The 24,811-nt window shown below is 40.1% G+C and overlaps 1 protein-coding gene across 3 annotated transcripts in view; it reads right to left on the minus strand.

Annotated features, from left to right (window-relative positions):
* EPB41L3 (erythrocyte membrane protein band 4.1 like 3) overlaps positions 1–24,384 on the minus strand; it is a 65,733-nt gene extending 41,349 nt beyond the window's left edge. For all 3 annotated transcript variants that reach the window (XM_026070786.1, XM_026070788.1, XM_026070787.1), the window contains exons 1-2: positions 24,193–24,384; positions 18,386–18,583 (exon numbers count right to left, since the gene is read on the minus strand). In XM_026070786.1, coding sequence (XP_025926571.1) covers positions 18,386–18,583; positions 24,193–24,384 — 390 coding nt within the window. The remainder of the gene's footprint in view (positions 1–18,385; positions 18,584–24,192) is intronic.
* Positions 24,385–24,811: the final 427 nt, after the last annotated feature.

The raw sequence follows: 24,811 nt of genomic DNA on the forward strand, positions 1-24,811 counted from the left end.
GTCCTGTTGTGGAGTTAAAAACAAATCAATGGACATCATGTTTCAAGTTTAAGTTAGAAGATTTCTTCTGCCTTTCAGAAATTGCTACTTCAAATTTATTCTGAGGTTGTATCTCAGCAAAAAAACAGAGCTTTCTTTGTATGCAACAGTAGTAGCAAACAATAGTACAAAATATTCCCAGGAGCGGATTATCAAAGCTGTGACTCTAGGGCAAGCCACTGGAGGAAAAGGCGAATGTAGAGATATTTCTTGCTTTACTAACACCGTGGACCAACTCCAGGATCTTTTTTTGTATGATATACAGGTAAATGCAATACACCATCTTCTGAAGTCAATGAAAAGTGCAGAGTATCTCACTGGAATGCAACTGGGTAAGTAAGCAGTTTTCCAGCGTTCCACTAACCTTCTTTATTGCTAACCTTCTTTATTGCTAACAGGTTATATGAAAAGATATCTCACTGTCAATAGCAAAAGTCCTTAGCAGAACCTTCACAGTACCTCTTATGTTGAACAGTAAAAATTCAGGTCATTCTCAGTGTTTTATATGGCACTGAAAAAAAAACCCTCAAAAAAAAGGCAGAAAAGTCCTTTTTATAAGCTTCCTATGCAAACTTTAATATGCATTAGTTATGATAAAGAATTCAAAAGTATTTGGGCCACTGTTCCATCAGACACTGTCTGCCTCTCTGAGTGCATCTCAGCTGAAGGAAAAGGAAACATTCTCTCCACTTTATTTTAAACACACACACATACATACGCATATATAAATATTTTAGCTTAAACCTGATGTCAGTGAGACAGTTTCTTTAGCTGTTACACATGACTTTAAGCAGAATGGAAATACGCTTATTACTTCAAACGCAACACCGAAGTCTATGACAAAAGAAGACAGAACACTTCTTTAGAATTTATCTTCACTAAAATAATGAGGGCAAATCCAGAACATTGCAGAGATTATTGTTTTCTGTCTGTGTTATGCAGTGACTATTTGTGGTCAAGTTACACTGAGTACATTCATTACAGTCTGCCATTCCTTAAAGGTCAGCCATCTGGATCCATGTCTCCTCTACTCTACAGCACCCCTGCTACTACAACTATTTTATCAGGGCCCCTTGGTGGGCACGCAGCATTCTTCTTCCTGCACCAACTCCCTAAGCTATATAAAAGGAGTGGAGAAAAATGCTCTTCTGTCAATTAAGCTGCACCTATACCATGTTGCCAACACAGCAATGTCGGCTGGAGTGTGTGAATATTTCACAATCCAAACTGACACAGCTATGCCAAGAGAATGGTAGAGCCCAGAGCTGGCCTCAAACTATTTTAGAAGTGGTAAGCAAACCAATGAAAAATAAAAAATTGAGGGTTGCTGTCTAACACCTAGCAAAAACATTATGAAAAATAATGGAGTAAACTGCACTGCATAACCTAATTTACCTTTAATTCAGTATTTCTATTGAAGTACATTAGACGGGAAGGAGGGCAACAGCTTCTGCGGTTTTATTGATGGTGAAACTGAGAAATGAGGTTGATAAAGTCTAATGAGTATTCTTCAGCTGAGAGGAAAACATGCCACAGAAGTGTATTGCAATGATGTGTATTGCCTTAACTTCATTTACTGTGTCTTCTTATACCATTTGAGTAAGCAGCTCTAGGGCCTTATTCTCCTTTTCACATGCTTTCAACCCTATGTTAGGAAGCATAACTATAGCCTCAGTTGCTCTACAATTTCAAACAAATGTTCAGTTAATTCTTCAAGCCACAAACTTGGAAGTAGATAATAGAGGCTGGTGGCTTTATACTTTAAACTCCATGGAGATAAGCAAACAGATAAAAAAGAAGATTCCACTGCTGATGCACAGAGAGGAACAAAGTCTGAACTTTCAAGCCAAAATAATCACATTTCTGCTAGAAACAAGCTATGCTATATTTTGCTGAATTTCTTGCTTTTCTACTTGATAGCAAACTAAGTAGTTATCCCAAATAGAGAGAACTGAGTAGATTAAATCTATACGATACCCACTTCAGGAAACAACCTGTCTGCACTATTTACATGTATTTGAATTGTGACACATCAATGTGCTGTGTTAAGAGTCATACAAGGTCAAAACAGGAGCTGTTTTATCTCACTGATCCATGCAGTTACACAGATGTCAGCTTTGAGAAATAGTAGCTAGCAGCTGTGAGGTATGATGTTTTAATAGAGAATTATAGGAAGCAGTTGTGTGGGGCTGTGCTGCATCAAAAACGAAAGAAACCCCCTCCAGATTATTTGTGTATCCATGTACATACAGCACCGCTGCTTAGTACCAACACAGGCACACATGCAATATTAGCATACATCTCTTTTTAAAATACTGTTGCCAAAAACACAGTGAGGGGAGACTACTGCATAAACCCATAGGAAATTAAGTGCTTTAGCTAGGAATAAATAATTAAAGCAAATGAACAGACCTTCCAGGCTCCTATTAATTGCTTTTATTTCACCATGTGCCCAAAGAAGCATGATAGATAAGGTATGGGTATCATTCCTTTGCCAGTCAGAGAGAGAATGGGAAGAAACAAAGTCCAGTTACAAACTCATACAGCTCCTAAATCCATCCTAAACCTTTGCTTTCTACCATTTTGGAGTGACAAGTCTAAGGGAATGAAAGACTGACAGTCTGCTGGTTAATATGAATTACAGCTTAATGCAAAAAAATGTCAAGCCATTCTTAGTAGTCCAAAAAGTGTGCTTAGTGTCTTTGTAATGTTTTGAGTGGTTCAAAACATATATTTTCTAAGTTCATGCTATAAAGTATTAACCATCTAAATGAAGAGTTGTTCCATAATGTAAATATAGCAAGAGTCTCCTCCAAAAGTATTCTTAGCTATTCTTCAAACACGAATGGGATGAAATAAAACACAAATATGAAAAAGAGAGTCCTTTTGCTTAAACTTTGGGAAATAGACAACTGAAAGAATACAAAATCTAGACTGGACAGTAAAAACAAGTATAAAAGTCAGGGAGCAAAAAGTTTACGCTTCTCACAGGCGCTTCCCTGAAATTATATAAAACCCACGGTTCTCACTCGAAGTGGGAATTGGAAAAAACAGCCTCCTGGTCAAGCTCCCAGTGAAAAGAGCCAACAGCAGTAAAGTTGGCAAGTCTGCACCCGCCAGCAACTCCCACATGGAAGGGAGAGGAGAAACTGCATCTTTCTTCGCCAGCTTCTCTTCTGTTTTTGGACCCGAGCCTCTTCCTCCTTGGGAGGCGGAAGGCTACAAAAGGCTCTCCCGTTCCCCTAATTGGCTTCCCCAGAATCAGTCCACATTCAGACTCCTCCAAGTCAGCTTCTCACACAGCTTCTGCTCTGCCTCCTCCTTCCCAGCTATGCCCACTCCAGCTCCCAGCAGTCCTGCTCTCAGCAACCCAGCACCACTGACATCCCTTTCCAGTTTTCCTTTCATTGCCCAATTTGTGGTCTTTTTCTACCCCTGGACCCTGCCCAGTGCACCCCCAACCCATGCCCTAATCCATCTTCTCCCTTTTTATATCTTGGCCACTAATGACTATTGCTCAGCAGCACTGAAAATGAGAAATGACATAGTTAACACTATTAAAAACACTGGATCATAAAAAATTACATATTTCAGCTAATGGCCTAAGGACCTGGAGAACGGAACAAACGTATTTCCCTTGTACTTGTCTGTGACGTCTCAAGTTCAGGAATCTTCTTCAGGTGTTATCCCTCCACTACACTCCTATCCTGCACGCTGTAACAAAACCACCAGACCAAGACAACACATTGTACATCATCGCAAATGAGGAGCTCAGCAAAGAAGTACTTCATCTTAGCACTGCACGTATAACAGGATTATTGCAAAGTCAATTATTCTCACTGGTGAACTTTTGGGTACAATGTCTAGTATTTCTTTGTGCAGAAAAATAATGAGAAAGTTTTTCTTCATTATGGTCAAACCCATAAGCTGTAATGTACTTAAGATGAACGGACATTATTAAAAAAAAAAAAAAAAGCAAGCCTTAGTTACAGATACACTGTCATTTCAGCCACAAAATAAGTACTGTGCATGAATATAACCACAGAATTACAGAATATCTGAGGCTGGAAGGGACCGCTGGAGATCACCAGGTCCATCCCCCTTGCTCAAGCAGGGTCAGCTAGAGCAGGTTGCCCAGGGCTGTGTCCAGTTGGGTTTTGAATCTTTCCAAGGATGGAGGCTCTAAAACCTCTCTGGGCAACCTGTTCCAGTGTTCAACCACCCTCAAAGTGAAGAAGTGTTTTTTAATGTTTAAGTGGAATTTCCTGTGTTTCAGTTTGTGCCCTCTGCCTCTCATCCTATTGCTGTGCACCACTATGAAGAGTATGGCTCCATCCCCTTTACAACCCCTCCCAGTCACATATTTATACACATTGATAAGATCCCCCCTGAGTCTTCTCTCCTCCAGGCTAAAGAGTCCCAGCTCTCTCAGTCTCTCCTCGTTTGTCAGATGCTCCAACACACTTCCTTAATCATCTTCATGGCCCTCTGCTGGACTTGCTCCAAGCAGGTCCATGTCTCGGACACAGCGCTCCAGACGTGGCCTCACCAATGCTGAGTAGAGGTGAAGGATTATCTCTCTCAACTTGCTGGCAATGCTCTGCCTAATGAAGCCCAAGATGTTGTTGGCCTGAGCTACAAGTGCATGTTGCTGACTCATGGTCAAGTCGTTGTTCATAAGGACTCCAAGTAATATCCTGTATCATAACAATCAAGCTGTCAAAAACATATGTTACTATATTGTGATGAGCCCCTAGGAAAGTTATATGAAAAATCAGTAATAAACAACTGAATACGTGACACCAACTACCTTGTCATGMAGGTGCTACTAAGACCACAGGAACCATCTTCGCTATTTAGTGTGATATAAGGAAGGGATCAGGAGTATTTCAAATGTCATGTACTGGACTGTACTTCTCAGACTGGAAGCTAATTGTGCTACAGTAAGATGTATTGGGATCCAGAAAGCAGATCTCCCCTTACAGCAAGCAGAGCAGAAAGCACTGCAGTAGCCCCAGCATCACTCTGAGTCGGGCCAGTGCAGAAGCCAGAAAATGCACAGTGTATTTCAGTGTGTGCCATTCCCTTCCCACCCTGGTGAGAAGGTCCTCATATATGGTGATGTCCAAAAGGAAAAGCAGTTGATTCTGAAGATTTTACATCAGCAGCAAGTTCTCCTGCATTAAGGGGGCAAAGCTTTGTCGACTGCTTTCTGATGCACTCTCTCCCACAACAATGCACTCGCACTTGCTTGGCAACCACAATCGTACTGGATTGGCCATCTCTTCTAGTTTTAGTCCAGCAGGAAGGTATCTGCACTAGAGGACCTTTCACACTGGCCTGTTCCAGGCAGAATCCAACTCTCACTTACAAATTTCTCACCAGAGGAGCCAGGCGGCACCAGTACCAGTTCCTTACTGAAGCTGAGGAACTTCCACCTTTGGAGGTTTTCAAGGCATCAGCCAGGCACATCACAGCTGACCCAACCTAGTGTTGGCCATCGCCCTGCTCAAATGAGTGGCTGGACCAGCTGCCCTCCCCAGGTTCCCTCCTGCCAATACGGCTCTGACTGTGATCTCCATATGTCTCTCTGCAGGCGCTACAGGGTTAATTGTATTTCCCTGCATACACCTGACTGAAGTGTAGAGTGTTTGTCTACTCCCATACTCTATTTTTACTGACTAGCAGATTACCTTCCTCTCACTGATAGGGAAATAGGATGAGCGGTTGAAGAGCAGAAAACAGCCCTCTCAGCTTCCTAGAAATTAAAGCTATTGCAACCTCCAAAGTGTCTCATTTTAGAGTGGTGCTATTTCTGCATACAATGCTGCAGTCTCATGTGTATACAAAACGCTGAACAAGGGGTGGGGGAGGAAGCCGTCTGCAGCAAGCAGGTACACTTTGCTATTTGAAAGCAATTATAAAAGATCACATTCAGAGAAGGTTTTATAGGCAAGGGAAAACCCAAAGATAGAAAAGAGTGCCCCACAGCCAAACAGCTTTAAAAGGATTCATTTTTGCCACCAATAGCCRTCATCTCCGCTGTATATGAACCACAAGGTCAGGGCACCCGAATGAACTGAAAATTCCCCTCCCTTTCAGCTCAGTCAAGGAACGCAGAAAGACAAACAGTCATCACAGCTGCGGACTTGGATTTTAAATGGAAAGTGTCTGCGTGTTTCTTTCTGCACGAATACATATGCAAACGCAACATAGCTACTTTCTTCAGAAAAGCTGTCAAGCTGCCAGCGAACAATGCAACACTAGCACTAGCCTGGCATGAAATTCAGTACAATTACTATAATAACTCTAGTGGACACGATCACTGGAACAAGGACAAACAGATTAGTATCATGAAATCCCGGTAGAAATAATTGGACTTTAAATGATGTTGAGGTTAGCTGGTTCACATTCCTAATCAGCATTTGCACTTTCCAGTGGATCTTAACAATATACTGTATAAATGTGTGTGCTTGCTCTAGTCTTGCATGGTATAATGTGTTTTGGCATGTGACTGCAAACCTCTTTCTTTTCCCTCATTCTTTTTCGTGGGGAAACATTAGCTATCTTTTTCATTTATAATGTGTACCATGAAAAAGATTTCAACAGTGTCCAAACCACTAAATTTACTTTATTTTACTGTTCCAGTTTGGAGTTATATTACATTTTGCAAGTATATTGTATTTTGCAAGTTATTTTTGTAGATATTTCAGTTTTACATTGCACAGCCTACATGGTGGTCTCTTCCATGCAAATAGAAGGGAAAACACACATTAAAGTTAAAATGTATATGGCAACAAATAAATAACATACACAAGGTGGAAGTTTCATCTTCCCCATGTTGCAGGTTCTGCAATTATTCTTGTAACACAAACAAGTGTAAATGATTAGCTGGTTGTCAGAGATACTTTATATTTGCTGCACTGATCACTCTCTTCCCACAAATTCCCCCAGCTGAGACATGTACAGTTTCTGAATTGCTGAATTCCAGTCTCCTGTCAACACATCCATTCTCATTCTTTTCTCAGGAATTACACACCTTATACATTATTTTGCCCAATCTTGAAAAAAAATTATTTTTGCAAATAGCTGTAACTTACAAGTTAAAGTGGTCAAGTGTATGCAAGTTGCCAAGATCACTTTTGTATTAAGAGCTCTTATCTCTGTGAGGGATATCGCAATGACACACACTTTTCTTAATTTAAAATTACACTAACAACCTTTCTTTCATTCACAGAATAATTACATGCACACGTGTGTGCATATGCAAACATATACAAATGTGTGAATAAGTAAATGTTCAGTGTATTTCCAAATGCAGAAGAGCAGGGGATCATTTTCATGTCATAGAAATTCTACATCTATGGAGAGTCAATCAGCGCTCCTAAACCTCAAGCAATAGGGTAAGAAGCATATTTGTATCTGCTTATGAAATAAACATCTATTCACTATGGCATTTTCCTTAATTTTTCTGAAAAGAACTGGTCCAGAGCTGAAGGGTTGATCTCAGAATTCTAGAAATGAATTGGTGCATTTTAGGACAGAAAATTTCCAAACAGAGAAAAGATTTATTTTTTTGACCAAATCAGTATCTTTCATGAGAAGACAAAAAAGAAAAAAGAGAAAAAAAAAAGAAAAAGAGTGGAGAGTTTGTTTTTCCCAAGTAAAAAAAATGGAAAAAGTCATTCCAAAGAAGTTTAATTTCATTTCACTTCTATATATTTGTATTTTGCATTTTCAGAGCATCTACTCTCCCACCACTAACTTTCCTCCACAATTTCTCTCCATCAGAAAAAGAGGAAAAAAAGGTGGCACAGGAGAAAAGCACCTCCATATTTCTTCAAATCTATCTTTTCTCAACTGAAGTCAGTCACCAGGAAGCTAAGTGGGTAGCATTTAGGAAGAAGAATAGGATGAAGAATCTGTCCTGGAGCACCGATTGCAGAAAATCAGCAAGTTTTTCTCGGGTTTAATAAAGTGCACCTTACAGACAACATGTACAACTTGCAGAATGAGACCTGGCATTACTAAAAGCAAAACATGATTTAACCGATGGAATTTAGGCCCCTAAGTCCCTTGCTCCGTTTTCTGAAAACTATGCTACAAGTTCCAAACCCCAAAATTTAGTTCACCTTAAATTTCAGTATGTTGAGAGCAATATTTTACACATTATATAGAACATTTCATGAGGACTCACATCTGTCACCAAAAATCAAACCAAACAAAATCTTTGCTGAAGTTACTTGGACAATGGTGTACAATAAACACATCAGTAAAATTCACAAAAAGGCCAATGCAAAACAGAAGGCCAATGCAAACAACAGATACCCTACTATTACCTCCCTACTACCACCATCTGCACAGACAAACAGATAAAAGCTTAAAGCCCAAAAGCAAAGAACACATTTCACCTTTTTACTTCAACTTTTTTATGTTTTCTAGAGAAAAACCTTGGTTTTGCAGATGCAGACTATTATAAATGAACTTTTACAAGGACACGTGTCTCTCTTGGATGGCCATAACACTCTCAACTCAGTTTGTAAGCAGTTAGACTGCATGTGTAGGAGATACTTCACAAGAACTTTATGCCAGCCTTTCAGGGGGCAAAGAAAATGAAGGCAATGAAAATGCAAAGTTTGGAGCAAAACACATTCATTTTATGTTTCTCAAAATGACATACTAATTAATCTTCCAGGCATTAACTATAGCCACTAACTAAACTTCATTGGTAGACTCCATTTGGAAGTGTCCCAGGTCACAATTCCAAATGCAATCTATCGAATAAACAATTTAGCCATTGTGAGTAGTACTAAAAACTAGGCAATTTCAGAAGGGTTTAGTTGAGTAAAAGCTGTGTTAAAAAGACATTTTTATAATATGAAAATATTTCATATAAAGAAGTGCTTTCCTTAAAAGCAAATATAAGCTCTCTAAAATGTTCTGTTTCTTTAACAGCATTTTTACGTGTGGACCTGCCTAAACAGCAAGTGTGTAAGCTGGTGAGTGACTAACATATTCAAACAGCTTGAAATAAAAACTGCAATATAATTATGTCTATCTCTATTTATTAATTTAGAACTCTATCCTATATTGCTCTGCTCTGCATATATGAATATCACATAAAAAATACGGTAGATTAGAAAGTATTTTGATATACACTGAAGATGGATCTTTTTTTTTYCCCCATCATAGTTGTATTATAATTTGTCAGCTCATTGCTATTTATTGCATACAGCACCTTGAAATGTATTGCCATTCCTGAAAATATCCATTTTTGACACCTACATCTTAAGTAATAATTCAAATCTTTAGATGAATACATAGCACTGTCTATGCTATATTTACACATTTGTACCAAGTGTCAATGATATTGTATAACATGAYACAGTTTCTATTGGGGCAACCTTCTTCAATACTGTTTGAGCTCACAATCCTAAAAAGCCAGCACTAATCTAAAAAAAACTCAGGGGCCTGCTAAATCCCAGTAAGAAGATTGGTGACCTCATCCCGATTCTGGAATCGGACCAAATTAGGGTCTTTGCCTTTGATGACAGCAGCAGCAGAGATCACACTAACCCCAGCAGCAGATGAGCTCTGAGCGTACTGACGTGTGCCACAGCATTCGCATGTTTATGAATAAAACCTGCACTTGGGAAACCTGTACATGGGAATGCAAAGCAGCAAAAGGAGACACCTCAGAACTAATAAATATTCTTGAGCGTGTTTATATACATGGAAGCGTAACAGCCATGGTTGCATGTGCACAACCTGTCAGATAAGATGATTAGCAAATGCTTGGGCATCCTAAATGCAATGTAATTCATACTGCAAAAATTCAGATGTGATAACAGCTCACAAGTAATACTCTCCAAGAAGGGAGACTATTTCTCCAACAGCAATTCAGTTCTCAGTACTTCTATTAGTCTCACACATTTGCTAAATCTCGACATAAAAACAGTAAATCATATTGCATGCTTTTAGAGGCTTTTCAGCATTGGAAGTACCACCCTTGCTCAGTATTCTTGAGAATACACACTTTGGTTTTCGTTTTCAACTACACATATAACTGATGCATTTTCTTAATGCTTTCTGACTGCACTATGTCTTCCTGTAAGAAAGTCTGCAGTGACTCAAGCTGGTCTGTTGGGATTCAGTGCAGCAGTTGAAGCTTTCCAGTGGGAGTTACAAATATAAATATTTTCCTTATTCTACCTATTCTTGGATGAGCTCAACAATGCTCACCTCTCCTGTGCAACTGCTATTATCCACAAGCATATCACCAACATAGCAAGAGTAACCAACCACTGTCTGAACCACAAAGAGTTACTGGCATATATCAGCAAAAAATCAACCATAAACGTTTTATTTATTTTCAACTGAAAAAAAGCCCTACTGGCAACATACTCTGATTTACAGTGTAATCTTGCCATACGAATTTAAAAGTCACAGAGCTCTCCCTGACCTATATTGCTAGGCTAGAAAAAAAAAAAAATCACAGAGAAAACATAGCACAGTGGAAAGACACTCTTGAAACAGGAGAGGCATCAAGATGATCAGACTTTTAGGGTCGAGGTACCTTAGATAGAATCACACCATCAATGCTGGGGGTGTCAAGAAAAATAATTTAGCCTATTTTCTATGGTTGTAAGCTACATCCAAGCTTCATTCACTTCAGATCAAAACCACTTCTGCTTGAGCAAGATAAATCCTGAGAGACATACTTCACTACCTATCAAAGCTTTGCTTTGCAAGCAGGTTATTTCCTCACCCTCCAGCCTGATATTTTGTTCACTGTATCAACAGACATGGATACCGAAATATAAAAGCAGCCCAGTGAACATCGCACTGGGCTTAAGTGGAAAAATTGGCCACAGAAGATCCTAGGCTTTCATATATATGATAGGCAATATTTTCAGAGGGTGCTAATAAAGGGATCATTTATTTATTGGCTTGGAAACAGCAGCTCTAAGTATTAATGTGGGACAACACCTATAAAATGGAAACAACGAGCAACAGAGCTGGAGATGAAACGAGTCTGCTTGGTTGTGAGCTGGAGCAGGGGACAGGCCTGTGAATAATGGAGAGAAGGTGAGCACGGGAAAGCCTCACAGACATGGGCCGTGGCTGTTGGTGGCGATGAAGGCACGCGGCTGGTGCATGTGAGGAGTTCATGAAGGCAGAGGAGCACTTCGGAGGTGCAACCTGAAGGATGAAGAGGGCACCCAAAGGTCTGTCCCAGCTCTGCCTCGACTCCCAGGAGAAGCCTGCATGAACGAGTCCTTCTGTCTCCAGAGAAATAATACAGTATTTGTGGCTATTCTGGTTGCCACTCAAAGGTGAAGTAGAAGATCATGGTCTCCTCCCTTCTTGCAAACAGGTTAACCAGCAACTGGCCTGCATTATTGGGGTTTGAGCGTGCATGACAAAAAAAAAATAATAATAAAAAAAAATTAGTCAAATGGAAAACAGGCTCCTGTTGCCTGGCTTGTTTCCAACTGGTTCACTGAGTGGAAGGAACTGGAGGCAACATTTTACTAGGAAGTTTTCAGCTAATCATTTATTCTCTAGAAAACGTAGTTTCAGAGCAGCTGAACCTATTTCGTGAATGTAGGTCAATCTCTCTCAATAGTTCTTACCATTATGAAAAATGGCTAAAGCTCCCAAGGTATGAAAATGAAGAGTTTTGTCTCTTAAATCCATCATCTGCTGCGCCCAAATCATTTTCAGATGCTATTAATGAAAGGCAAGGGACCAGAGGACTAGATGCAGAAAATGGATGTAGAGAGGATTTGTATGGTATTTTTTTGTTATTTTAAGGTTTTCGTATTTACTCTAGTTGTACCCATGTCCTCTCCTAAAGGCAGAATTTAAAGCCCAGCCTGCTCTTTATTTGGTCTGACATCTGATGGAGTGAGTTAGTTTTAATTCTTAATTCCTCCTCTGTCTATATAAAATACTTACATATTAACAGGAGAAAATACAAAACACCCCAGCTTTCTTATCATTTAGGTGAGGTTTTCTGCTAGGTATAATATTTTTTATATACATATATATATATATATAAAATCTACCAAGTATAATTGATCTTCCTCTTGAACACCACACAGCCCAGATGTTCCCCAGCTGTGACCCTCTCCTCCCAATGAAATTGGACCTTCTGTTTCTATCTGTAAGGGACTGCTCCAGCCCTAAAGTGCCACACCAGTATCACCCACCTTTCAGTATTTCCAAAACACTTAGTTCAATCTGAAGAGTTTTCTTATTTTAGATTTATTTTGCTTCAGTGAAAAACCTTAATAAAATAGAAAAAGGAGACCAAACATTTTTATTTTTGTTTCAGTTACCAAACGGAAACTTCTGCTCAGCCTCACAGTTCATTATTATGAGCTGGACAACATAGGTATTGATTTCTAGAATGTTATGCTTCCTGAACTGACAAGTATTTTAACTCCTAGCAAGCTGTAAACAGCGTTTCAAAATAGCAAGTCAGAAGAGTTGTACATTAACTCTATTCAGTTGGAACATATTCAAGCAATACTCAGACTCCTACTGACGTGTGTCAGGTAAAATAGATCTTAACTGAATCCCCTGGCTAATCTAAGTCAGCCCTAATTAGTGGGTTTGGGGAAATAAAACATTCTGGGTGATGATGATGGTGCATCTCAATCCACTTGCATTTACTGATGCATGCTGGGTAAGGAACAAAAAACTTAAACAAAGCTTTTCGTATTAAATTAACTGAACTGTAAGCAATGAGTAGGTCAGAAGGAAAGGACTTGGTAAAAAATTCCCTCTTGTATTCAGTAATAGGCTTCACATGCAATGCTATTTGCAAGAGACTGTTTGGAATTCATTAAACAATTAAAATGTGCAGGGGGTAATTGAAATATTATCCTTTAGAAAGCAGAGGGCTTCTTATTACAGCGGTTTCCTTCTTGACCCTAAGGTATACCTCAAAACGATGAGAAATTCCATGTTATTAAATTGTCTGTGCAAAAGCAGAGCACACGTCCGCTGCTCCTAGGGAAGTGCTTGCTCAGGCACTGCCTGGGGGGAAGGAGGGGCGACGGGGCCACTCACTCCCCCACAGAAGTACAGAAATACAGAAGGATTTTTCCTGCAGAAGCAGCATTACAAGCCAGATTTGGAAAACCAGGAAAAGAAACACATGTAGCAGTCAAGTAAGTTACCATTATTTTTCATTTCTGGCTATGGTGGCAGAGCAAAAAGAAGCCTGCCTGCTTTATATTCCTTAAGCCTGGCCTATGAGAGTCTTTAATAACTAGTATTTTAGGGAAGCATCCACATACTCTCACTTTTCTACAGGAAAAAGACAGACTTATGTGAAACCAAGTACTCCATGATATATGAGGCTCCATATACTTCATGCAATTCTGTCTCCAGCAAGGAATTTCAGCATAGACTTTCTGTGAGGTGGAAAGTAACCTCTTTATTCCAGTCTATTCTATCTGTGTTACAAATGCCACTTTCAAATGTATGGAAATAAGACATCTCAATTCCATTTCAATTTCAGTGTGATAATCTGAAGCCACCTGAGGACATGGGGAAACCCACTATTAAGAAAAGGGGCTCTCAGCTGCCTATTTCAAAAGCAGAAGCTTGACTGAGAAAATGGGATTAAAAAAAAATAATAAAATTTTAACAATCCCATCCTGCTTCAACTGACCTCCACCCACCAAAAAGAGGGGACAYTGTTAATGCTTTCTGAGACACCAGATTTCTAAACGTTGTGCAGAGTAGCTGAGTTATATGGTAACTCAACCTGCTTGATTTAGGGCTGCAGAGATAACACAAAAAGGTTACCAGGGAAACACTTGTTTTCATTTACTGCTGTCCCGCACGATAAGAAAGTCTGAGGGGTAAGAGAAGGGAGAAAAAGTATAAATTACCTATGGGTTTAGACAGTTGAGCCTTTGAAAATTAAATCTAATTATTTTACCATTTATCTAGGCAGAGTATGGGCAGCTTTCTGATCTCACTCCGTGATTAATAACATGTACATGCTTAGAGCACAAACTCCGAAGGCACATTCCAATCTGGTTTAGGAAGGCACTTCAAATTAGGCAACATGTAAGGGAGAGGATGACAGCTGGATCCACTTGAAGCTTTTAATTAAAATGCAGTAGTCTAGATTAAAAAAAAAATGGGGCAGAGAGGGAAGAGGAGGGAAAATAAATCCTAGAAATAGCATGAAACTGTTACAGCACTTGAAAACCCCTACTTAAAGGGCAAGGAACTCAGAAATAAAGGATTTCTGCTTATTTACTCTTTCCTTAGGAAAACCTGACCACTGCATTTGCTGTCCCCCCCCCCTTTTTTTTTAAGGTTATGTGAGATCAATTTGCAATTCTAGATCTTTATCTTTTTTTTTTTTTTTAATGACAAATGCAAAGTACAGGTCTAGCTTGCTTAATACAGAAATTTATCTAGCAATCTGCACCATCTTCTCTATGAGAGCAGTTTTGACCTTAGCTGGGGACTTGGCTGCCTCCAGGAAAGAACATTTCTGACTCTGGTGCTCGTGGGGAGAGCCCAAGAAACACTTATAGGAGAACTGCTTCCAGCACGAGTGGAAATCCAGAGAGAAGTCACTGCTGAGCATCAATCTGAGCAGACTGTGTTGAATTCTATAATCTGTAATCAGCATTAGAGAGCTCAAATTTTTTAATGACCTGAAAGAAACGTGTAGTGACTCTGAGGTCATTTTTCTTCAGTGCATTATATGCGACAACGCTGGTGTCTAACAAACACTCCTGGTCCACCAGTCGCTGTCCCGAGACAGGTCAAGCACCATTACGTAGCTGTCTCTTCTCTAAAAGGAGACATTCCTCATAAATAAGCCTTTTGCTACCAGCAGTAGATTCACGGCCGAGAACTGCGGTGGAGATATGGATGGTAACGCTTCTGTTTTATGTTCTTGTAGGAGAATGAACGAACAAGGCTGCATTACCTATTTAACCTGGTTTTGGTTTGTAATGTCTTACTGCATGAAAGACTTTCTGGGTCAGGATATATACAACACACAGGCAATAATACTGTGGGGCCTCAGGAGAAAGTTCTTACCTGGTATTTGCTTAAGATCCTTTCTCTGACAGGACATCAGATTAAATAAACCACTGTTAACCTCAGCTTCAGTGTTACCGCCACTACATTTTCTTCTGCAAGTCTATCTGATACATATGGAAAAGCCTCTGATGTCAGAAATACGAAGTACAGGACACGAGAGAGATGGAAAGAAAGAGCAGAAGGTGGTGAAGACTCCTCAGCATTAAACATGGAACGGGAAAGAGGGGTTTACAAAACAAAGGACAGTAAGGGGATAATGCATTAGCAAAACCTGTCTTGGATGCATCTGAATCCATGAGTACATGCAATTTCAGCTGTCAGGTCATTAACTGGATGAACACATAGTTGATAAGCTGTAGGTTGTGCTCTACTTGAGAGCAATATGCTCCTTTAAATAGTATTAATATTTAACATATATAAAAGCATGTCATTTGCAAAACACTATAGAGTTCTTGACCCTGGTCCCTCTAGATTACACTACTTTTTAGCCTTCTGTGGGTGGAGGCATGACATATAGACACAGCTGGAAGACAGGAGTCGACAATATGAAACGATGTTTCTGACTTACATCTGCTGATTGTCACATCCTTGTGCTGGGCCAATGTTCACATTGAAAGACGCAGTTAAGAGGGTAAAGCACAAATAATTGAAATACTTAGTATTTGATTGCCATGTGCCCCCCCCCCTTTTTAAGGGATTCATTTTGGGGAATTTACTGAGTTCCATAATGTGTTAGGACTTTGAATATACAAATGCTATTTTTTTCAATTTAAAGGGATGTAGTAAGATCACTTGTAGGGGATCCTTAAAATACTGATAGCATTTTTTTGAAATGTGACAAATTATTTCTTATATTGCAGGCACTGAGTTTCTTCAAAACAGCTACAGAACATTCTTACTACCCAGAATTACTGTAGAAGAACTTCACAACTTCACCTTCAACTTCCTACATGATTTCCTGAGATGTCTCCCAAGACAGATCCTCAGTCTTCGTGGCCTACTAACTCTTTTTTTATATACCTGTCTCCCGGGAGAAAGAACACAGCGGAGGATGCGTCATTTCTCTTGGCTGGACACAGCATCCTTTTGCTGTAGCTGAACTCTATGCAGAAGAAAAGTGGATTTCCATGGGGATCTCCTGAGTATTCCCATGGGCCAAAGAGCAGGCTGTGCATGCAGTTGCATCCTCAATACACACGCTTTGCTGACAATACCACCTAGGAAGGATGCAAGGTCTGAACTGTCCATTTAAGGTGTGTAAATTAAATGAATGTGTCATTTCTAGCTGCATTTCACTACTAGCTTCTGTTTCAATGCACCCAGTGATCTGCTCATCATAATCTTACAGCTTTGTCATTCCAAGATCCATCCTTTTGGGAGCCCTATTCTCAACAGTATTAAATTCTGCCAAGGAGGTGTGATCTTCATAGGGGCAGATAAAGTGATTACTGATGACAGCCAATACAATTTCAAGCTATTTCAGCAAAAAATGCATACATACACAAATTTATATTGGACATCTTATTGAAGACCTATTCAGAATTTCCAAAGCAGAAAAATCTGACAAGCAATAAAACCTGGTAGCTTCTATATGTTCATGTTTTGACACTTCAACAGAGTACAAGTTTAGAGAAAAAGTGAAAATTCCTAAAATAAAGTATATTCATAGCTTTTTTTTTTTTTTTTTTTTTAATATGAGTGGAAGTCTAACATAATAAATCTCCCTTTCTGCTCCATCTTATATCCTCATAACATTCAGCTTGGTAGCCAATATTTCCATAGAACTCCTATTTGGTAAAAATTTCTTGATTGTATTCCAGACAGTGACTCGCATTTTTCCACCCAAGTTGCTGAAGCTGAAACAAGCTTGACTCTTTCCATCAAAGCCAGTACAGTCATTTTCCCAGTTTAATGGTTTGTACAATATCCTTGACAGACAAAACTGTGACTGAAGGTCAAGAAAGTGATAATTTAATAGCAAGGTATGTGACCGGATAGCTATTGTTAGTCTGAAGGAAACGATACGGTACTCAGCAAAACTTTAGTGAAACTAAAAGATACTCGACAGCATGACTGCTAAGTTGCTATAAGAATAATCACAGCTTCTGTTTACAGCTAATACCTACCATTACAAAATTTGGCCCAAATTTCTACCGGTTCCCCACTTCAGTCTATGGACTAGGCCATTTCTTTCCCTTTTATTCTTTTGGTTTTCTGCCCTTTCCTTTTCTTTTCCATCACACACTCCACAGTTACCCAAAAGAGGGCTAGTGAGATCGAGGCCAAGCCCTGTAACACACACCCTCCCCTTGCTGCCAGCTGCTACTCTGGCTGTAGCTCAGGGTTGCCCTGCTTTCATGGCACACTGAGGAAAAGCAGGCTCAGGACAGACTGTGCAGTTGCCCAAAGAGCACCTCGGTGACATGGCTGGAAGGGCTGAATGGAGAAATGGGCCTGCTGTAAGATGCTAAATCTGTTCATACTCTGCTTCTCCACGGCTTCAGCTCTTCTGGAGTTCAAACTAAGTCATCCCCTCAACATGGGTCTGATAACAGTCAGGGACCTGTTCTTACATGACAATGCAGCAAAGACTGTCCTTCCAAAAGCAGTCTCCTGGGAGAGTCCCGGGAGGGAAGGAAAATTTCTTAAAAAAAACAAAAAAAAACACAAACAAACCCACCCAAACCCTGCCAGCAACTTTCTGCCAGTAATATTTAGATACAGTTATGATTCACAGGCACAGGGGAGAAGCACATAAAATTCCCCACTCTTACTGCTATGTGCTTGTGACATCTCCCCCTGTGTCTGCTTGGCATCTCTTACGCCCCCGCTAATCTTAAACTGGTCAAAATTATTGTTTAGACAATGACTCAGTGAGAGTCCCTACTCAATACCAAGGAAAAGGGGAAGCCCTAAGGGATCAAAATCCTGCTTTATTTTATAGGTTTCACTGTCCATAGCTATTTTCTGCATTCTGTTGTGGCATGTGATGACATCAAATTAATCCAGAAGTTGTTCCAGAATGTGCTCAGATATTCTTCTCTGGAGCTCCAATCTGTGCAGCATTTTCAATCTCCAGACAAAACAACTGAAGCATCTTCTTTGTGTTTGGCAGTTATGAAATATCAGGCCATTTGCTTAAATACAGCATTAGGAGTCCAGCTTTAGTCTCCTATTTTTTTGAAGTCCTAGCCTACAAGTCTAATTTCAAGCATTTTCCACCAAACAGGATGAAAAAAATATGGGAAATAACATTTACCTCTACTTCACATGCATATTCAGATCCATCCAGGAGTGTCACTTTGCACTGCATATTTTTAGGTTTCTTCACAATCTTTAAAGGAGACTTGGAAAGTTTGCTAGATGATGATTTTTGAGAGATCTTGTCGTCCTCTAACTGCTGGTATTCCAGCTGTTTTGCACTTGCAGCAGCTAGCTCCTGTTCTTTGTCTGTGGCCTACAAAGAGAAAGATAAGTTTTGAGGTGAGATAAACTGGTCGTGCAGTGCAATACACTATACACCCTGATTTTGGCATACTAAGCATTTAAGTGAGTCTAGTGTGGGACTTGGATGATGTGGGGCCCACGATGCAGGAGAGAGATTCTTTTGCCTATTGAAAAGGCTTAGCTTAACCCCACATTCCTCCCTCCACTGCCTGCTCATGCCGAAAGGGAGTGTACCCAGGGAGGGGGGATACGCATGAAAATATTGCAGGTTTCCACTTCTTCCACAGCTACAAAATCCCTCTCAAACTTCTTTCACCTGGTTCTACGGTATCTTAGTAATGCTGGACAATGAGTAAACACTGTGATCAACAGAAATTCTCAGAGATTGCTAATATTACTTTTAAGTTCTTTACCTATTAAATCACACAGTGCTTCCATGGTGACACACGGAATAGGAAAAGACCATCAGGTTTGCACTCATTTTGTTGTCAGTGAGAAAAAAATCCTCCAARGGGGACTGATCAGCCTGTAACATTGTGAATTTGCAGGGCTGGGTGCAGATGTGCCTGGGAGAGTGAAAGGTTCCTCAAATGCCTGAGCAAGGGGTTAAACAAACAGGATGGAAGTAAGGGGCCAAACAACTTTAATGTGCAGCCTGCTGGCTAATGGATGATAACCACAAGATGAGAGGCTGAATTTTACTCTCCACAGATGCCTGATAAGTCTTTTAAGCTGGTGAGAAGTAGGTGCTATTTGAAAGACAAATATACTGCAGGGGAAAGGGGAGAGAAGGAACAATCACAGTTACTTTTGCTTGGGTTTATCTGAGGGTCAGACCATTTGAAGAGTTACTGTGATGCAGCATACTTGGTGCTCCTTTCCACCGGCATAGATGAAAGCCAGAGCAGCTCTACTGAACGTCCACCCTTCCTAGCAACAGCACCATGCTGCAATCCTTACCTTTCTAATCAGTTTGGCCCCGTCAGTCTCCAAACAAAACCTCTACAAGAATACAGGAATATCTAAGCTAAAGCTTAAAAAAAAATCATCTTTTAGTTATCTCACTACCGTGAAAAAATAACCATTTTGGCTCTGAATGATTTCAATATAATAAGCAGAGAGCATCACTGAAAATTTATCGCAGATTAATCCTTCAAGCCTGCTTCCATTCATTGTAATAAGCCTTCATGAGAACAGAGCAAATCTGTCCAAAGGCTTTAATCGGCTCTGAGACCAAAACAACCTTGTATCATATAACTACCAACAACAGCATACCACAAAATCACAGGGTACTTTCCCTGAGAGATTTCATACAAGTGAGCCTATAAGCTTCCTTTCTATATTTGGGTGAATGGGAGAAAAAGGAGTGCAGGCTCACCTAGGCCAACGTCAGTTCACACTGAAGTCCCAACTCTTTGACCCTCCACACTGCTAAGATGTTGTCTCAACGTTTGTCTCCAAGGAAGAAGAGGTTCACACTGTGCTACCCTTTCCAGGCAATATGAATGTGACTGCCTCAAGCCACTTGCTTCTGAAAACTGAAGTCTATGCTTAGGGACTGACAGCAGAAGCAGTGCAGATACCTCCATAAATGCCAAATGGTCTGCAGCTGTAAACGCAGGGCATAATGGTAGTTTTACTATGAAGCCCAACAAATGAGCTTCCCATGGGCAGGCCGGGATCTGACTGGTCCCAATTCCGTCCCCACTCAAACAAGAACCATTCCCACCTCAGCTGATTTGGCCACTTCACATGCACCTGATGTGTTTTGGGCTGAAGAACCAAGGCTCCAGCCAACTCCTTGCCCTGGTCACACAGACAGAAATGGGAGCACTGCTTTGCAGGGCCACTCTGCCTGCCACCCCGCTCCTCACAGTGCGCAAGGCAACTGCGGTGACACAAGACAAGACCCTATGCTCCCTGTTCCCTACAAGACAGACTGCAGCAAAGGTTACCCGGGCTTCCTCTGGAGGGAAAGACAAGAAGACAGGGAGACTAGGAACACAGAAGCTGCTTTCAAAATCCACCTCATCCTCTTAGCAGTGGATGTGCCTCCCCAGAACAACCCCAGCTGTCACAGCCTGCTCTCCCCACTGCCTAGCTCCAGCACTTGAGGACTTTCCCTTTCCAGCACTCAAGACACCAGCTCTGCATCTGGACGTCAAGGTCCTCAAGCACCTTAAGGCTGGTGGAGGATGAAGGCACAGGACCCAGTGACTGTTGAGCAATTAAATGTTCACAGGGTCTCTGACAAAGGGGAGAGTCCTCCTAGGCTCAGGATAAGGCTGGAGGCCAGGTGCAATAACCAGAGCCAGTTGGAAAGCAGTCTGACCTACAGGACTGAGGAAAAAAACCCTGAAGACAGAAGATTATTCGTCCTATGGCCTCTGTGAACAGCTGCTCTGTTCCTGATGGGCTGAGGGACTCTTTTGACTGATGATTTTTTAAAGTTTTGTTAAAGAAATCTACCATGGAAGTGGTACATGCACATGTGTGCACATGTGCAAAAGTCATTCCTGAGCTAGAAGAAATATACTGTCATGGCAGGTGGCTCATTAGATTTCTCTTAGGTAAGTTAAGGAGAAAATCCAGATGCGTGGAATAATTTTTTTTAAAGAAAACAGGAAAGCTGCTTGAGAGAAAAAGCCCGTAATAACAAGGACACCACACATCCAAAGTTTAGAGGCATCTTCAGGCTGCAAAAACTCCTGTAGGTCCATATGGGTTGATGATTATTTTCCTTCATTAAGCCACTCTTGTAACTCAAGGCTACAGTACACGTTAATTTATTTATAATAATAATAACAACTGAGGTTATTTTGTTTGTTAAGTTCCTGTCTAAATTAAGATGAATGAAATGTGTCTAGGTTAAAATCATACAAAGGATTTTCTCCGATTTGTCTAGAGAACAAAACATGCCAAGAGCTATTAGAGAAGATTCCCCAAACCCTGCTGACATGTTCAGGCATTGAGATATTTTCAGAGCGAATTAAGCCTCTTCTTCCTAAAGAAACCTGACATCCTGTTGGTGCAGGTGTCTAGGAAAAAAAATGACCAGAGAAAACCCATGCGCTCACTAGATTATTCTGTACTCTGCATGCATAGCTGCATTCTTTCCCAATCTCTGTTTTTCCCCTCAAATCCCTCTGTGCTGTATTTTTGCAGTTATTTTCAGCATCATGGACTAAATTCTAGCGCAGCACAAGTTGCTTCAGGGTTTCTGTGTTTTTGAACGTACGTTTTCTGATCTCTACCTATATGAATATATCCTACTATGACAGAATATGTCCAACCCCTTCTGAAGCAGGAATCTCTTCTTGAGGCAAGCCTTTGCAGTCACAGGATTTTAGTAATGATCTTTGACACCTTGTAGTTTCTGACTTGGGCACGGAGTGATATTAGCAAGCTTGCACAACACATGAATCCCATATATTTATGACAGTTGCTCAGAAATGTTAGTGCCCAGCCTGTGCAATGCCTTCTTGCACTTTTTTAACTAGACAGAAAGGCAGGAAGATGGTAAGATTGCATTATTTTATTTGATAGAAAGAACTAATTTCTGCAGTAACTGCTAATCTCAGTATGAAAAAATCTTTTGTYTCTTCATTAAAATTTTTTTTGATGTGTACAGAACGACAATAAAAAGACACTGTAATGGAAGAGCAGCTTAAATCTTTCTTTCCAAGATTCCCTCATATGAGTGATAGTAAAAAACATCAACTTCCTCACTTTGATTGCACATTTATCACACAATGGAAGAACAGATGACAGCAAGAAAGAGAATGATACCCATTATTTGTTCAATTTTTAGCTTAATTTAATGATACCACYGCCAATAATTCTGATGCTTAGCGATGCTTTTAAAGGATTCTTTTTTGTGACACAGACACTTAAGCCACTATGAAATATATTAGGCAGAACATTTCAGCTAGATTTGGCAGCCACCTTACAACCATGACCTTTAGATTCAAATTGGTTATCTCAATGTGAAAGGTCTTATATTCCTTCGCTAATCCAGTTCTTCTAACAAAACTTCTAGAAAGTCCTGTTCACAGGTGTTGTTCTTTGGGAAAGGAAAGGCATCATGCAGCACATGAGACCATCTCAGGTCTTCAATCCCAAGTGGACAGAAAACACTTTTTTTTTTTTTTTTTTTTAAATGAAAAGAAACTCAGGTAGGAAGGATTAGTGAGAATGTCCAGAAGAATAAAATTAATAATACCTATGACTAGGCTTGATACAATTCAATTTTAAATTAATTATCTGTTTGCGTACTGCCTTTCTCTCTTGGGCCAGAGCCCTGCATCTTTCCCTCAAACTACCTGCTTGCAATTTCTGATCAATTTTTGAGACTTAAATTGCCTCAGCATGATAACTGGTGAATTTGGGAACAAGAGCTGACAGATCTTTGGTGGAGATGGAGTGAAGCTGCAGCTGATCAGAGTTTATCAATGGTAATAAAGGTTAGCAATGAAACAATAAGCAGTTATTTCAGTGGTTGATCTTCAATAAACACCAGAAATCCTGCCATGTCTACCTCTTGAGATATAAGAGGTCAGCTGTAAGACACCTCTTTTAATTTGGTCCTAGGAACATTTGTTATCCCAAGCACATATGTAATGCACCCCCAAACCAGGCAGATAGAAAAAGGGCTGTTGTCTGAAATTGCTTATGCCAACCATTTTTCACCAATAACAGGTTTGGGCTATAATTCTGTAGACAAAAAACTTAAAACCCAAGAATACAGCCGGCCCTGAAAGCTTCAATGGGAGCAGTCACATTCATTTCAAATAATACCTTATATCTGCTTGCTTCACCAGCGCCATCCCCTAAGCGTAAGTGGTGTCCCCTAAGGTAAAAATAATGTGGCTTCATCTCAGAGAATCTGAACTTTATAAAGGATGCAGGAGAGGAGGAGTTAAACTGGCTTATTCCACACTTCAAAGGTGAATGAGATTAGACTGGGGTCATAACCTTATGGAAATAAAGGATGTGATTTTTCAGGTACCCCATATTGATGGTTTGTCACTTACATATGAAGAGTAATATTTGGCAATCCTAACCGTTAAGGAGGAGAAAAAAGCAGCTTCCATAAATTTAATAAATGCAACAATGAGCCCAATGAAAAAAAATCATGCAATAACTCTTCTAAAAGCTATTACAAGAAAACTTAAAGTAATTATAATGCAGTCTTTTCAGAACTAAAAGTACCTTAAGAGACCACAAATTTTTCAGGGCTCTCACATCAGGCGAGCAAGCACGAAATCAGTTTTCAGCAGGTGTCAAAGTAGAAATGAATTCTAAAAACATTTTCAGCCTCTTAAAAATTGGCACCACTTGCTATCTAATGCAGATAAAAGATTCTATTCTAATAAGATTGAAGATGTTTCCCACCTTAGTTAATAGGACTGGCTTTAAATTTAAGCACTGTTGGCAGAAAGACCGGTATTATTTTTAAACTCCAAAGACCAACCACTCAAAATCTATAACATCACATAAAACGGCCTGCCATGCAGATCTGAACACGTATTTCTGATCTTAACAAAACTGCCTCATTATTTGCCAGTGGCAATGATGGACCATGTAACTACCTGCACCCAGCGAGCATGCCTCCCTTACCTGCTCCTTTTTCACAGGTGTGCTGTGCGCTGCCACAGCCGAAAACTGCTCGAGGGCGTTTTGATGCTCTTCGCTCAGCTGCTGCTGCTGGTCCTGCGGCTGCGGCTCCTCTGTGCCCTGCTGCGCCGGGGTCTCCTGCTGATCCTGCTCTTTATCCTTGGACTCTGAATCTGATCCCGATTCTGTAGTCATGGTTGGTTATTCTGTAAAACAAGGCGGTCGGACCTCCTGAGTATGATTTTGTCGCTAGCAGTTTTTAAATTATGCTTTCAAAATAGAGAAACTGTAATCACAAAGTTTTAGGCTTATTATGCCTGGCCTTTAAAACTAAAGTGAGTATTAAACTGGCTCAATCAGGATTACTGGAAAAGCTTCTCTGATGCAAAAAACAGGTCTAAACACATTCATATCCTAAGACTGCACAGCCATATAATTTTACTCTACATTATAATATACAGAACACATTCTAGGAATGGTATGTTGAAATTAAATTAAAAAAAAAAATCATACAGTTCTAAATAGTTTGTAATTCATGAAAGAGAGTAATATATTGAGAAAAGCTTGGGTAATTTAGGGTCTAAAATCCAACACACTTCACTGTGACTTAGGTTTCTAAACC

The sequence above is a fragment of the Apteryx rowi genome, unplaced genomic scaffold, assembly GCF_003343035.1.
Source record: "Apteryx rowi isolate R43461 unplaced genomic scaffold, aptRow1 scaffold_319, whole genome shotgun sequence".
In the NCBI taxonomy this organism is placed as follows: Eukaryota; Metazoa; Chordata; class Aves; order Apterygiformes; family Apterygidae; genus Apteryx; species Apteryx rowi.